General features: G+C 36.9%; 2 protein-coding genes across 4 annotated transcripts in view; one reads left to right on the forward strand and one right to left on the reverse strand.

Moving 5' to 3' along the window:
* The window catches only part of CACNA2D3 (calcium voltage-gated channel auxiliary subunit alpha2delta 3), a 396,474-nt gene that overhangs the window by 60,150 nt on the left and 318,930 nt on the right, over positions 1–17,394 (reverse strand). The gene's annotated exons all lie outside the window — the stretch shown is intronic.
* Positions 970–7,693, forward strand: LRTM1 (leucine rich repeats and transmembrane domains 1). The gene is made up of 3 exons (XM_033071410.1): positions 970–1,117; positions 3,747–4,343; positions 7,263–7,693. Exons 1-3 carry the CDS (start codon positions 970–972, stop codon positions 7,691–7,693), a joined length of 1,176 nt encoding a protein of 391 aa, XP_032927301.1.

Here is a 17,394-nt window from a genome sequence, read left to right on the forward strand (position 1 = left end):
CTGGAATATGGTGCATACTAAAATAATACAATTATAGATGCAAAGACTTACCTAAAATAGGAAAGGCAGTTAAGAAACATTCTTTAAGCCCACTGTTACATGAAATGAACTGCAGTGGGAGCTTGTATACCCATCTGGTCACCAAATATTAGTTAAGATGGAAAAATAAAAGAAAACCTCTTTGAATTCATAAGCCAAATAAAATTATAGATACCAAAGAGAATTTAAAAGCATCTTATCACACAAAAAATCCAATAATATAATAGCTATTACCTCCTGCAACATAATCAAAAGTCATGAAAAGAGCTGCCACAGGGGATGAGTTAATGCAAGGAGAGTGGGATTCCATCTCAAGCAAAAAGTGCCTGACCTAACTTTATTCTCTGTAAGATTATCCATAACTAATACGGCACAGCTTCTAAGGAAGATGCTATTTCAGAAGAGATCTTTTTATATTTAATTGTGTGTTCACTAAAATGATTCACAGGTATTTTTTAACACAGCTGTAGAGATAGCAAATAAATGTATCATGGTACAAAAGTTGAAAAATATTTTTGACATTAACTTGACATTAATCTAAAGTGCAGTACATTTGATCTTTAAGGTTCTCTCCCCTCTTCTGTAAAGTTGGGGTTAACCATGACTGTGATACCAGATTATCATATTTGTAGTGTTCCTCCACTCTAAATCCTGGCTTCACTCCATATCAGGACAATGTCACCATCAAAAATGTCAAGGACAGTGAGGTCTGCCACTCCCAGCAGCAGTCCTGGGATCCTCCAGATGAACAATCATGTTTACTTTACAGAATGACAATTCTCCTATATTCTCCTTCACTGTTCCCATGCATCCAGTGTTCCTTTGGGTACCTTGGCTGGTGCCAGAACCAATGGAGCAAAGCACACAATACCAACAGGCACAGACAGCTCAGCACTGACTTTTGGAGACCAAAAGGTACCTATGGAAAAGATGGGATTACTCTCTTCACAAGGATTCATACAGACAGGACGAGCTGCTCTGAGGAAAACTCTTAACGGGATGCAAGAAAAAATTGTTGATTCTGAGGACAATAACACATTGGGGAAGGTTGCCCAGAAAAGTGACAGAATCTGTTACTGTAAATAGCAAAGTCTCAACTTGACAGGACCCTGGATAACCTCTGGTAAAGCCCCTGCTTTTCAACAGCAGTTTGGACCTCATGATCTGATTTTTCTAGTAGTCCTTGTAGAACATTGCCTACATCACAAAAATTTTGACCTGGAAAGTGAGCTTTATGTGATCTTCTCAAAAGCACCTAAAGCAGAACTTGTACCCAAGAAAGCTGTATTATAGGTCTGAAATGTTTTGATTGCACAGCTTCCCTCTCCATAGGACAGCTCATAGATGGAGTGATCATGTGGCCTGGAAAGACTCAATTATATACCAGATCTCTCATTCCTTTCAACACCTTCGAGCTCCTTCACAGTCACAAGTCATTAATCCTTTTATTGGTGTAGATGGCACAGTATGAGTTCAACTGAAGAAATAACAAAGAAACAAGTCAAGACATCACTAAGTACAATTTTAGTATCATCTGCTACGTCTTTCCAATATCTTTGAAAATAAATTAATTTGTTCAATATTCATGATGACTATACCAGGATGTGTGACATTTTTATGGAAGGAGCCACTGTTCCTGTATTCCCAAGCAATAAAATCCTGTCTGCACAACTAATGGATGTCAGATGAATAAGCTTAAAAGAGCAAACAAGGGCACTGTCAAAACCATGTCATCAACCCACAGGACTATTTGTAGTGATATTATACACGCCACTGCCTCCAGTCACAGCCCAGGATAATCAAAACCCATGTTCAGATCTTGCAAAAATTGACACAGCCTGGCTAATAATCCACCAGAATTCAGAAAAGATACTGGATGTAAAAAAGGCGGCTTTATTTTTTGTGCTTTGCTTTTGATGGAGATTAAACAAATTGAAGAGACGAGGTAATCAGGTCATTATTTGTACATTACAGCTGTCCAGTCGGAGTTGGACACACACTGCATGGCTTGTTGTCTGATTAAGAGGCAGAATAATTCTTTGAGAGTCATAAAGCAGGGAGAGGGGAGAACATTGTGATTAAGAAAAAAAAACAAAGGTTGATAGACTGAGTGTAGTCATTGCACTTCTACACAAGTCACAGATATCACCTAAAAACCTTGAGAAAGGAAACTGGATGAGCACGTTACAGACTTGAAGTGGGGATCAGAACAGTGTCTGTTACTGCTCTACATCAGAAATCTGGACTGAATCTTCTGCCAGGGGAAGAACCATCAGAGCAGAATGAAAGGTGAGATACTGAAGCATTTAGATTAATAATGCAATTTTTCTGTTTGCAAAGCAATTCCTTGCCAAGCATGAGTTTATTTTACCTCTACATTGGAAGCTGTGTTTCTGAAGCCAACTGTTGCAGAACAGTGTAATGAACTGAAAGTATTGCTTACCTTGCATGCAGGAATGCTGGATTCTTTCAAGAGAATTTTATGATACAGAATTCAGTATTGCAGAAGATTATGTATAATTTTAATATATATATTTCATTTCGGAGTGAAAATTAATGAGTAATTTGTGCCTTAAACTGTAGTCACAAAATACAACTTTCATTTATGTATTCATCATATTTCTTACTATAATCATACATTATTCCATCTGTATGTTATTCCCTGTTAGTATTTCACATTTCATCTCTGTAAGTCAATAAACAGCAATTACTTTATTTTCAAAAGGTTTTGAGTAGCAACTAAAATGTTTTGCATTTTGAAACAGTAAACAGTAAAAATTATTTGTAGCATCTCTAAAGTGATGCTAGAAAATGATTAATCATTCTGACTTTCTTTAGTTAAAGATCTAATTATTCAATACTGAGTTTTTAATGTTTCATTCTATGCAAACAAACATAGCTTTAAGTACCTTGTTTTCAAATTTAAGATCATTAGCAAGACATAAAAGGTGAAAATTTTTTTTCAGTTGAAATTACCTGAACATCAGGGAGCGGCAGATAATTATAACTACTAAATATTACTAAGTACTCCTGTCAATTAATTTGTATTTTCAGAAGCTTATTGACAATTTTCTGATGAAAACAGAAATTTCTGCATTGAAACCTTTATCCATGGGAAGTGCAGCTGGTATTCAGAGAAGGCAATTAAAGAAAAAGGAATAAACAGACATTTTAAAGGAGAAACTTACAGAATCTGGATTGCTGAAAAAGTACTGCTAGTAGTTTTTATAGTTATGTCTTTGAAGCTTGTAATTCTTTTAATGGTACATTGACTCAATTCTTCCAGGTAGTACTATGAGTAAAACAATGAAAAATAAAAGTTCTGCTTGTAATTCTTCTAACACAAGATGTCTTAAAGTTGTTACTACCACAGAAAGAGAGACATTTCATTTTAGAAACTGTCACATTCCCTTCAAACATCACTGCTCTGCTGATGGCAAATCCTCTTGGAAACCATTTATACTTAAGAAAAAACCATGGGAAGTGCTTCATTTTAAGATCATGGTCGCATTATCTTCATTCTGCATTATAGAAGTACTTCAACACCCTGTAATTTACTTATGTGTTATAAAAGAAACACGCTCTGTGGCATCTACATTATTGTTTATTGTGGAATTGTATACCTTCTGGCTGTGTTTATGGCCTGTGTGTTAGCTAAAGACAAACATTTTAAACTAATTTTAAATCTCCTTTCACTTGTGATACAGGTAACTGGCTTTTGGTTTGGAGTGTCATCTCGTTGGCACACAGAGTGCACGGCTGCCCTGAGAAATGCCTCTGCAACACAGCCTCCAAGACTGCAGACTGCAAGAACAGAGGATTTACTGAAATTCCTGCCCGCTTACCTCCTGAAATTCAGATACTACAGTTGCAGAACAACCGTATCTGGAGAATCAACCAAAATGCATTCACTGCAACGCCGTTACTCAAAATCTTAGACTTGTCTAACAATTCTGTCTCAAGTGTGGCACCTGGTGCTTTCCAAAAACTAAGGTATCTACAAGTTTTAAACCTAACCAGAAATATGATTCATTATATAGAAAACAAGACTTTCAGTTTCCTCCCACACCTAAAAGAACTGGACTTGTCGTCCAACAGCATTATTCGATTGCCTGAGACGTTTGGGAACAGCACAGGGAATATAACATTGCTCTCTGTGAAGCATAACAAACTTCAGAAAATGGAAAGAATTCTGCTGGAGTCACTTCCAAACCTGAAAGTGGTTCTCTTCAAAGATAATCCCTGGCAATGCAACTGTAATATCTTTGGCCTGAAACTGTGGTTGGAGAATTTTCTATACAGAGGTAAGGAATTTTTCTCATTACATATAGTATACATGGGAACATTTAACCAGCATCTAACTGATCTTCACTTCTATGGCTTAAAAGTGTACCCAGCACTGTAGGTCAGTTCCTCAAACAAACACTCATTTCCTCAAACAAACACACTAAACTACAATCTTATGCACAAATCAGAATGTAAGTGCTTTTATAAACACAGGTGGCAAACTAGAATCAGAGAGGGACTTCATATTAGTGCCCAGAGAAAGAGCAAGGATGCACACACAGTCATACAGCAGGCACAGGTGTGTTCTGTATTCTGTGAATTCAGATATAGACATTTCTAAATATAAAACAAGTATACGTGTGTATACACTTGTTTTAATTCCACCAATATATTTTTGCTGGAAACCATCCTACTGTTTTAAAGCTTTTTACCTGTTGCATGATATCGAACATCAAGACAGATATCAGTACTGAGCAAACTTTGGAGAACTCAGGATTCTGGTTTTTCTATCAATTATGACTTAGTAGTTCTTTAATATTTTATGAATACCTAGTATCACTTCCTAATTTGTTAACCAGAAGAGGAACTCAATTCATTGGCAATTTCCTGACAGAAATGTGTCATGGCATCACACAGGGAAAAATGAAGTATATAAATAGTAGTGTCAGTATTTTGGTCACACCTGCTTTTAAATATATTCATGAGTTATGCTGTGAAAAAGATAACATTATTTAATTCTGAAGGAATTAAATATAAAAAGAAATTAATTTATTTCTCCCAGGAGGTATGTTCAGACTGAGAATTTGGAACAGCAGGACAATTTTCTTTATTCTAAATCAGGCTTTGAGGCTTGTATGTGACCACACTACTGATTACCTGTCTCTGTCCCAAAGTGGAGCAGAGCCTGTTACAGCACAGGAGATGTGGAGAGGGCCCATGTGGCCTGAGGCTGATGGACTGACTGCCTTTTGCAGGGATCAGAACTCTGCAGGACAGCTGGAAAACCATACTGGCCATGCAGGGACACAATTACTACTGGAGTGGTCTTTGGGTGAGGTAAACTCACTGCTATGAGGCACCTTTTAGAAAAGACAAAAGGCTAAACTCCTTTTAGCAATAAAATCTTAATACCCGGAATAGGTAAAATATTTCTTTATCACAGGGCTTTAGTCTATTATGCTGGAAATTCAGCAGGGGTTGACTTCTCTGTGCAGACGAATGAAATGATCCAAGATAAGCATCAGATTATCTTAATTACTCTGCCAGCAGCATAAATATTATCCTTTATTTAAAAAAAAAATGTTGCCCAGAAGTTCAGTGATGTCCTTCCAGTCCTTCCATCTTTCTGAACAATAAACAGATTAATTAAATGAAGTGACATGAAATTTTAGCAACAAGCTTTAAAGGAAGCCCAAGTGTTATGTTCTCTTCTGTGTTTGTATTTCTCTACAATTACTTGTCTGAATCACATGAAGAAAAATTAGTTCCATTATCCATTAATGTTTCCCACTACTTACATACTTACATACTACTTACATGACATACATGTGATGAAACTTCACAGTGGCTCTACAGATATTTCTTGCATGTCATAACAAAGCATTTGAAGTCCAAAATATTTGAGTATTTTTAGCTGAATCCATCTCAGGCAATTGACATTTCATGCATACTCCCAGGAAATTACAGAGAATAATTTCCTTTAGTTCAGGAGGAACACCAGGGCTCTATTCCAAGCACACATATTTAGTTACTTAAAACCATGAAAGAATAAGAGTTGAAGGATTTGAAGGTGTTATCTACATCCATCTTCAATCTAACATATTGAAGATGTCTGGAACCATGCTTTGGGTTTCACCATTAAAGACCAAGAGCCCTGCTATGCCCAAATGTGTCCTGGAATATCATTATTTGTGGAGCAGTCTCCAGATTTCAGATGGAATTTGGCTCCACCTATATACATAACTTTCTCAAAGTCTTTTCAGGATGAAAATTTTTGTGCCTGGCTTTAGCTAAAAGGTGAATTATTTTGGAAAGAGAGGAAGAGGAAGAGGAAGAGGAAGAGGAAGAGGAAGAGGAAGAGGAAGAGGAAGAGGAAGATGATTCAGTTGATTTGATTAGTTAATTTTTACAAATATGTTAACATTGACTTTGGCCTTGTGGACTCCTTGACATGCCACACCCCTAAAGCCCTGTGCTCTGACTAGGTACCTGAGGGTTAAGTTTGGTGTATTTTCCTCTACGCTCTGAGGAACAACCACATGATTTACCAGGACTGTGGATTCCTACTTCTCCCCACACTGTACTAAAAACCTCCTTTGGGAAGCTGGCTCTAAGCAATCATAACATTTAGCATTTGAACAGGATAATAGATAGATTAAACTCAACGCCTTTATACCTGTGTATATCTTCTTATCACAAGCCTTGCTTCAAAAAATCACTCATGGGTACACACAACTTACTGAACTTTCTCTTTGCCCTGCTGCAGTCAAAATACGATGTCAGCACAACGATGATTTAATGAGATATTTTAATCAAGTGGGAAATATTTTCTAAATACATTGTTTCCAATTCTTGCCATAAAAATTGGCAGTGGTCGGAAGTTGAACAAACTGAATTTGCAGTTAACAATACTTCTTAGTTTATCTATGACAGTTTTTACTTTTCTACCACCATAGGTTTTTTCACACTTACATCCTTAAAAACACAGATAACATAATTCCTGATGAATTACTTCTTGAAAATGCTCTCTTATGTGAGTTTTGAAGTGTAATAATCTCACCACTGACCTAATTGAACAAAAGTCTTTACTAAATATTATAAATCTCTAAGAGTGTGAAGTTGAAACCAATGATAAATTTACTTCAGGCCTGTGTTAATTTTACATTAAGGTGATTCAGAAGCCGTCAGATACTGAGCCCATTGATTTTTTTTCCCAGGAGGAATAAGCGACGGCATTATCTGCTCAGCGCCAGGGATCCGGAAGGGGAAGGAGCTGCTCAAGGTTCCCTACGAGCTCTTTGGGGCCTGCTCCCTGCGGACAGCTCTGCACCTGGCCAGCAGCCACCACCACCACCACGGCTACGAGCACCGCGGCTCGCTGAAGCACGGCCCCCACGGCGAGCTGGGCGATGGCGGCCGCGCCGGCTGCGAGCCCAAGGCCAAGGCGCGGCCGGTGAGCCTGCGCCACGCCATCGCCACCGTGGTCATCACCGGCGTCGTGTGCGGCATCGTGTGCCTCATGATGCTGGCAGCCGCCGTCTACGGCTGCGCCTACGCCGCCATCACGGCCAAGTACCACAGGGAGCACCCCGCCAAGCAGCACGGCGCTCCCGAGAAGAAAGAGCTGCTGGAGAGCTCCTTGCCTTGAGCTGCTGCTGTCTGGTTTCTTGAAAATACACCCTCACTGCAGCTGGAACGCCTGGAATCTCAATGGCGTTGTTTTAATAGAAATTACTGGGGTTGTTTTCTTTCTTTTTTTAAAATTTTTCATACTTTTAAAAAATGTAAGTATATATATTGTTTGAAATGTCCACTAAGACTTTATATATAGAACAAAAGAGGATTATTTATTTTGTCTATGCATATTCCAAAGGCACTATTAAGGGCTGAGTGTTTGAGATCATGAAATCTTGATGTAGCAAGTTTAAAGTATTCACCATCCTATACTAACTCTTGATCAGACCAAGACAAGACCTACGGTGCACCTAGAGCCAGTGGCTGACAGGAGTGGTGTTCTGCAAAGAAAACCAGAAAACACTCATCTAACTTAGTTTCATTAGTTAAATCTTAGAGAGTACAAATTACTATCTAATTCAGGATGTATACAACTCACAAGTAGTTTTCAAACCAGCCTCTCTATGCACTGCCTCTGATAACATAAGTGTGGTAAAAACATTTCCAAAAATGTTTTCAGCTTTCCAGTCAGCCTCAGCAGCAATTAAACACTACATGCACTTCCTAACTAAGAAAATAGGAAGCACCTTGTTAACTATGGCATATAATTTTTTAATTACTTAGTCAGGAAGAAAGAAGAGAGCTGAGAAAATGCTGAAGGAAGAAATGCTACAGTGCTTTGGATACAAGCCCCAAAAGGAGTACACAGAGCATATTTAAAGACACTGCCTGGTATCCTGCTGGCTTACAGGCTTGCTACAGACTTTTCTGAAGCCACTTATTCCTGAATCCTCACACAAGTGCTCCATTTTGCAAATGCCCCGACTGCAGATGCAGCTCCCATCACAGTGCTGTCCTTCAGCAGGAGGATAATGTAGTTGCATGTTTACACGTCCTCCCTCTCAGAGGGAACATTCAGTTCACTCTAGGGTCCATCCTTACTCTCTGCAGAGCTGTTTCACCATCAGAGGACATCAGAGCCAAAACCATTTTAATATCATAAGTTTAGAATTCCAAGAATATTTTGAGTATGCAGAGGTAGTTATTTTAATGGTTCTTAGAAATTATTCTAAGGCAACCAATAGAGATCAGGAACTCCATTCACCTTTTTCAAGACGAGATAAAATACATCTTAGGAGATTTGTGACAGACATCTCATGCATCCCCTAACTGTCGCCAGTGACAGGGATAAAAACCTGTCCAGGTAGCCAATGCAGAAATCAGCAATGTTTATAGTACTGAGGAAAAAGGCCTGGAACAATCTGCAATGAGGGCAAGGGGAAGCTGTGTCGTGGCATTTGGAGATCTGCACTCTCCTTCCAACAGAGGGATTCTGAGATCAAGCTCTGTAGCTGTTCAGTAACAGCCTCAGCTGAGTGATGGGCTCTGTGGCAGGAGTCACATAACCCTTGCTCTTATCTACTTTGGAATAATTGCAACCTCAATATTAGAGCTCATTCCTGCACTTGCAGTTACTTTCTTGTGCACAGAAAATTAAGCATCTCAGTCTTAATCTAAATCTAGCAGATATTGAAAACAATTAATTACAGTCTGGTGGGTTTTTTTGGTTGTTTTTTGTTTTTGTTTTTGTTTTTTTACTGCTAAGTACTTCATATCATTATTAGGCTCCATTAATTCTTCTCTTTTCAGAACTAAATAAACTAAGTTGTTTCAAATTTTTCCTGCAAGACCACATTCTCCAAAATTTTTTTCCTCCTGCACTCCCTGGAGCCTTTTCAGTTCTTTTACATTTTGTTTAAAATGCAGCACCCTACACTAGGAACATTGCTTCAGCTGAGACATCACCAGCACAACATTTTTAGAATATTTCTATTTTTTACAATATCGCAATATGTAGAGTATTTGTATTCAGGCACTTTAATCTGATCTTTTGATGTTTATTTTTTTTCCTTGGAAATATTTGGTAAAGCTTAATGAATAATCTAATCTACCTTCAGAACTAAGTCATTTAAATACGTAAATCTACATTCTTTACGTTTTTATCCAATTACTGCCATAACATTTTGCAGAGAAAAACACAATTTTTCAGATACAGAAGACGGAAATAAGACAGGATTGGATCTTATTGCCCATGGCCCAAAAATGAGTTTGGGGCCATGCCAAATCACTGTTTTTCCACAGCAACAACCTAAAATGAGCTCAGTTATACTCAATGTGTAGATCCTGAGATGAAAGCTAATAAACTTCCGACCTCCAGAGAGATTACACCCTCAATGTTTCTAACAGGCTCAGACACATTAGCACAGCTTCCATCAGAAATCACTTCACACTTCTGATATTTTCAAGCAAAAGAAAAACAAGAATTGACTTGATATTTCCTAGTCAGGAATAACCTAGAACATTTTCCCAGTCCTTAAAAAAACAGTCCTAGCACCAAAAGCCTTTCAGGTTTTCCTCATTGTATCATCATTCATATATTAAAAAAAAAATAAAAGAAGAAGAAGGAAAAATGAAAAGTTGAGGTAGTCAATGAAGGGCAAAAAGACATTTAAAGAAACGCATTCTGAGTCACATTGAAGATGCTTTGGGGATTTTCATGCACACACAAGGCTGTAAATTGATATGGAGTGCTGCCAAAAAGCAAAGTATTAAATATTTCCATTAGTTCCCTCTGCTGTGGGAACAAGCCAATCCATGCAAAATCTGATTCTATACTTTCTAATATGCTGTTTGCCAAAGGAAAAAAAAAAAAACCAACAACAAAAACAAGCAAACCAACAAAAAGAAAAAATTACAGGGACTTTTTTCATTTAATGTTTATAAGTCTGTACATCATAGTAAAAGTGTTTGCAATTAACAAATCCAATAATTTCTAATTATAAGGTAATAGGGAATGAACATAGAAAACTATTGATTCAATTATTTAATAAAGGTAAAATATTTATTTTTCAGTAGAGGAAACTTCCAGGAAAATTCAGGAGAATTTTCAACTACTGATAAAAGCCACAATTTGTTGTCTATAAAAATTATTGGCTACGAGTGGAAGACTGAATATAGGGAATCCCCACAGAACTGCCCTTAATTTACAAAGCTTAGCAATGGACATCTGCCACTGAAATGATTTCTCTGCAGAGATTTATTTTTCAGATAAAGGATCCTGAGAAAGCTTTGTTGTCCTTCCAGCAATCCCATGAGAGTATTATAGTAAGCATAGTATTTTTTTTTCTAATCTCTGTGAAAAACACTCTTCCCCCTCAAAGTCAACAAAATATACGGCCATGCTACTCTGCAAGGCATTTACAAAGACAGGGAAAGCACACATATTGTAGCATACTCTTCTTGAGTATCAAAGTAGCACATTTAGTGACACTACACAGCTACTACACAGATTATCTCTCATTTACAATTAACAGGAAAATAACAACCATTACAACAATCTACCTTTGCTGCCCAGGAGACAAGGACAGACAGGCTTTAGTAAAGCATCTAAAAAGGATGCTCACTTTTGCAACTTGGATCTTTCAATTTGGCCAAAAGTGGCATAATAACCAATCTTTAGAGTGTTGGTATATCCTGAGTTTATATTACCACAAATGTTGTTGCATGTTCCCCAGAGCAGGGAGGAAATGGGCAGCAGCACCAGCCACAGTAAAGCACAACAGGGAAGAAGGTGTAGGAATCAGAAGTCCAATTAAAAAAAAACAAAATACAAACTTGACACCTCTGTCCAGTGGAAGCTGTGGCTGCTCTCTGTACTGACTGCAGAGGGATCCCTCCATGTTTTAGAACTATGTACACCAAGTGTTCAACTTTTTTGCAAGGTTGTCATCCTCTTTTCCAGATGAAAAAACATGAGAAAATACTCTAATGTTTGGAAATACAGTCCACTGAAGGGAAAATAAATTTATCAGTCCTCAGTACTTAAAAGGATAGCAATGTATTCATATTTATGATTGCAGCTTTAACCTTGCACAGCATTATTTGATGTTATCCAAAGGACCTGACAGCTTTTCTGCTGCCTTGTTCTGCTTGATCTGCAACCAGGGATTTATTCTGATGTCAGCAGAATTATTTAACAAAATGCCCCTAGAATCTGATGGCAATCAGATCACAAGGCTCTTCCTCCTCCATATATTAGGTAGAATTAAAACCCAACCGACCAACCAACAAATCCCAAAGGCAAAGCAGAAGTGCAGAAACAAAGAGCAGATGCTCTATGCCATTTACTATACATATTGATATTTAACATGTTGGGATACATCTGTCAAAGTCCTGGATTCTCTAAGAACAAGTGGTGAGGAAAGCCCAAGAATTAGATAAAGAGAGGTTAAATTCTCAACACCAGCAGAGAACTAGCCCCAAAACAGCAAAAAGTCTATTAAACTATTCCACACATTATTCTGTGTGGTGAAATGAACTGAGAACAAATGCAAATGACTGTAAATTGTGAATACATCACTAACTTCAGTCTCCCTGTTCAGCCAATGGAAAGGAACAGACTTCCCCACGTGCCCCAAAACACCCAGTGGAGGAGCACACCTCCCTCCACACTTTTCCTCCAAACCATCCCTCCCAAGCAATGGCTTCCAACATTGAGTTGCTTAATGTTAGGCTGTACAAATACACATCTCAGTTTTCCTAAAGCTGGAAACATTAGTCTGTACACCAATATTAGATTTATGAATACAAAAACAATATTTAAAAAGAACAAGGAACTCTGGAAAAACATGAAGTCGTGGTTTTCTACCAAAGCATGAAAAACAGTTTGAGGGATTTGCTAAATGCTACTGCTGAATATAATATTCTGTGGCTTATACTGGGGAGTAAAGATTAGGTAAATCACTCTCTTGCCTGACAAGGAAAACATCTATTTTAGAATGCCTCAAAAATTTGGTTGGTGTGTCATTATGATGACATATTCATTTTCCCCTAGGCCTTCATATTAAAATGCAATTTTATAGATGGCATCATAAATTTTAAGGACTGTATATGGCATTGACATTTGCCTGAATGTTCTTAATAATATGGAAGAAATACATGTGAGAAAAAATAGGAAAAAAAAGTCCAAGAACAGAGCAGATGTATTTGCTCTATGTACTACTGTAACATCAGCAGATTTCAGTATTTATAAATTTTTACAGTATCTGTCACTTCTAGAAACATCAATAGTTCAAATTACTTTTAATTAAGTATTTGGGAGTCACTTTGTTAAAAGAGAGATGTGCATGCAAACCAGGTTTAAATTCCCTTTTAAAAAGCCCTGTATGAAGTGTTGAAGTCATGTATATACAAATATTAACTCATTTAAAAAAAAAAGAAGGGGAAAAGGGGGTGAAAACCAAAATTTTTGTGTCATAAAGGTCCATGTTTTCAGAAATAAGGTGCACGTTTTCCTCCATGAATTTTTAAGAGAATCTTCCATACTTAAAGCTTAGATCAGCAGAAGTCTCAATTACTGGAAAATTGGTATATTCAAAAATTTTCCTTTTAAATTACTGTTCTCTAGAGTCTGATCTAAACAGGAAGAATGAATACCTGAAGTGTGACCAGCCTCAATATGACTGATTTGTATTTTAAAAGTAGTATGAGATTTTGGATCTTTCCTAATTTCAAGGCACAGTTTGACTATCTTAAACAGCAGGATCATCAGGGTCACTTTCCTGTGGCCAGAACAGAAGCATTTAAAATGGTGTGCCCTTTTTAACAAATCAGTGATTAAATTAAGTCCTTACTATTTCTTGGCTTAGCTTATGGATACAAATCTAGAAGGAGAAGCTAAATCTTCAAGCTCATTCATTCAAAATACCCAAGGCCTTTTAGCATTTTGACGAGGAATATTTAACGTAGAATAACTCAATTTATTGTTATACTAAAGTTGGGTTTTAAAGTTATAAAGAAGGGAGAACAAAGAAAGCAATGGATGAGGTCACTTGCATAAAAATCTCTCTCTAACCAGGGTGTGGAGAAAAAATCCTTGAATTTGTATATGGGCTGGTTATAAAAATAAAGGATCAAGTTTGGAAAGTTAAATACTGGAAAAGTTAAATACTGGATCATGGCATTACTTGGAACAATTTCTTTGGGAGAATAAAACATTTTATTCTTGTTTGCATAATGAGTATTTTTGGGAAGAGCATTTAAAATCCCACTGTCAGTGAACAGAAGAGGACTGACTGCCCTTGCATCAGATTCAGTAACACCTCCTATACCTGATATGAAGGATTGCTTATTACATATTAAACATAATTTAGCTAATAGTTATATATATGTATGCATGCATGTATACAGATAAACTAGTGCAATTTCTCTTTTGATGCAGGCTCATAAAGGGTAGAGTCAGAGCTATGGCAACACTTAAATGCACATCCCAGGCAATCACCCTTCTTTGATAGAAAATTACTGTAAATATGCCTTTATCCTCACAGAACTGGAATACTTCCATTTCTCAATAATTTAGCTACAGCGAGCTTCCCTTACTATTGCATTTTAGTTAAGCTGGCAAGAAGCATTGAGAACTTGCTCATTTTCAGAAGCTACAGGTCTGACATACTGGTAAAACTTTTTATCTTTTTAAAACAAACAAATTCAGCTACTACTTGATTTGAATTGACAGGCCACAAAAGAGCATGTGGAAGGAAGGGTCATTTAGTGTTTTCTATTTTCCAGTTTCAACTTTGATAAATAGGAAGTCCAATACAAAACTGACCATATTAAAAAAAATGGCAGAAAATAATACTTTAGATATTCCTTCCTTCCATTTAGGTGCCATATAAACAAAATTTCTTTACAATTCTACATTTTCAATAATTCACGGCAACAGTATTAACATTCCACCTCTTTTTCTATCTATTTACATCTAATAAAACACACCCAGAGAGGGCATGGCCTCTCCACCTGGGAAGATTTAAGATCTGGCTGGACACAGTTCTGGGTAATCAGCTCTAGCTCAGATTCTCTCAAGATCTAGTTCACTAGGATTGGACTAGATTATCTTAAGAGACCAATTCCAGCCTCTACAATTCATGTATTTTACTGGTCCACACAAAAAGAGGCAAAAAAAGATTAAGGAAAATTGTGATTTTCTAAGCAGCCTTGTATTGAAGAAAAAATGGACTATTTCTCATCTCCTTCAAACTCTTAAATTTTCAGTGACTGTGATACTAAAGACTTTGCCTGTGCATGATTTAATCCTTCATTCTTCTGACTCAGTGTCCAGAGCTTTTTGCTAAGCCTGCTATGGACTCTTCCAATGAGGCCTGAAATCCAGGTTTTGCTTGTTCAATGAAGAAAATTGAAGAGGACTTGACAATTTTCATCAGACATTTTCTTCAGCATTCTTTAATACTTTTCTTTTCCCTAAGAAGATTATGTCAGTTCTGTTGCCTTTAATTAAACATACCAAGGGGCTAATTTTCATGTTTTCTGTGAGCAGGGATGGCCTCTTTCAACAAGAGGGGCTTTTAAGGTCCTGTATTGTACTGCAGCTTTTGAGAAAATGCCTCTACAGGGAAGTGCAGTTTGGAGGGTTCACATATTTTGTCAACATCCTCAAAATCTCAAGAGAGAGCAATTTTTCATTTTTTGGACCCTGCTTTGCTCCATGATGACTCCTATTTGCTTCCATCCCTATATCTTGTTCAGAACTTTTTAGGTGAGCAGTACCTTTAATAATTTTTTAACAAAATCCTAATGCTAAAACCATAATCTCTTGCCAAAACATGGAAATAAACATACATATAGCACATAGAAATCCTGTGCTGCACTAATCCAGATGCCCATGTGTTTGCTGCTTGAAAGTCAACATCCAACTTGTCACACAATCTCAAAGAATACAAGACTGGAATTCTGAATTCTACCAACATTTAGCAGAAATGTACTGTCCTTCACATGAGCACCATGAAACAATTCCATCTTAACTTGCCTCAATTTTAATAACTGAATCACTAATCCAAATTCAGATATTCTATGTTCATTTTTGTCATCCAGAGGAATACTGACATTCCAGGAATCTCACTAAATTTCAAGACTGGGGTCTGGGGTCCTTCCCCTATTTTTAGTTCTTTTTAAGATGAAAAAAAGAAAAAAATCCAACATCTTTTACTCTTCTATCTTGACACAAAAGACATAGTCACAGAAAACACTCAGCTAAAGTAATTTTGTATATAAATGTGTTCAAATCTAAAGAAAGCCCTGCCTGCAGTACTACTGCCACTTTCCTCCTGCAACTAAACTGATCTCTGTATACACAGCAATAAATATGATGCTGCTACACTTACATCAAAGATTTACACACTTTCTATAGAAATTTGCATTCATGTAAGTTAAAAACAAACAAACAAACAAACAAAACCAAAATTAAAAAAAATAAATTAATCACAATCTCAATTGCAAGAAGAGGGAGAGGTTTTGAAAAAAAAAATACATGGGATTTTTGCCAGGAAGCAAAGACATCGTGACAGGGAACTGGTATTAGTAGGTACAGATGGTGAAGCAGCAGCAACACTCAATTTCTCTGTAGTAACAGTCTGCAGATTCACTGATTTCAGGATTTTATTGCCTGTTTATACAGTTGAATTTTCGCTATTTGCAATAAGCCTTAGACTTTTCTATAAAATCTGTTATAAGTGATGGGTTTCTAGACAAAAAACACAAAACCCCCAACAACAACAAACAAAAGAATCCCACTACAAATGAACAACAACAAAAAAACCCAATCCCAAAATAAAATAAAAAACCCAAAACCCAGTCTCTGGATTTTGGAGTAAGAGTTGGTTTTGCTTCTTTTTTTCCCCTCTCATGGGCAGAAATAACTCAGGTTTCCATTTTATAACAATGTTCTCGTTTCTTTCTGCCAGATTTAAACTCTTGTAGTGATCTGTAATAAACAACATTCTGGCACAGCTTAATTTTCAGTCAAATCCCTCTAGGGAATAGAGTGATTTAACATGAAATGTGTATCCCGTCCTGCTGCTTACTGTAATCTACTCAGACCAAATGGGGATAAGGAATACTTACTTCACACAAATTAAAATGAGATGTTTTGGCCAAATTTGAACTGCAATGGAGGTATTTGAAAACATTACCCATAATCTTACTTTAGTCTCCCAAGCCTGGCTAATTAAAACTTCAAACTTCTCCCATTTATCACTGCTCCAGTTTCTGCCTCCAAATCCATTTTGCTTAACACAGAATATTGTCAGCCTTATAATAAAACCTAAAAATCAACCTAGATGCTGGATACTTTCTTGAAAGTTTTCTGAGGAAAAGTAGGACTGACAAGTCACATTCATGATCTCAAGGAGAACAAGAATAGTGCCTACACTTATTTGTCTCTGAGAGGCTGCAGCTCTCAGAACGAGAGGGTGAGTGATACTTTCATAAAAGAAGTTTGTACAGACACAAAGTGGGTTCCCCCAAAAAAGAAAATCACCTGAAAACATGCAACCAAACAAGAGGGAAAGGAAAAATTATTCAAAGCAAACTCTTAAAAATGCTTCATGTCATAAATAAAATATATAGCACACAGCTTTTAAAGTTCATTGAACTAGAAATAAAAAACCACTGATGTGCTTCAGAGTGTAGGTACACTGCTCTTATCTTTCATGGCATGATTTTTTTTTTTTACAGATACCATGGAAATCTTCTACATGCTTTGGCATTAAAAAACTTTCAAGACTCCACGCTCATTTTAGATAGAAAGTATGGGACCCAAGC

The sequence above is a fragment of the Catharus ustulatus genome, chromosome 13 (genome assembly GCF_009819885.2).
Source record: "Catharus ustulatus isolate bCatUst1 chromosome 13, bCatUst1.pri.v2, whole genome shotgun sequence".
Classification (NCBI taxonomy): Eukaryota; Metazoa; Chordata; class Aves; order Passeriformes; family Turdidae; genus Catharus; species Catharus ustulatus.

What these genes read in the sequence shown, in the direction of transcription:
- LRTM1 (XM_033071410.1), top strand. Translation starts at nt 970, where the DNA reads ATGGGATTACTCTCTTCACAAGGATTCATACAGACAGGACGAGCTGCT. An exon ending in AAGTGACAGAATCTGTTACT is followed by an intron (nt 1,118 to 3,746) that starts GTAAATAGCAAA and finishes CTTGTGATACAG; the next exon opens with GTAACTGGCTTTTGGTTTGG. An exon ending in GGAGAATTTTCTATACAGAG is followed by an intron (nt 4,344 to 7,262) that starts GTAAGGAATTTT and finishes TTTTTTTCCCAG; the next exon opens with GAGGAATAAGCGACGGCATT.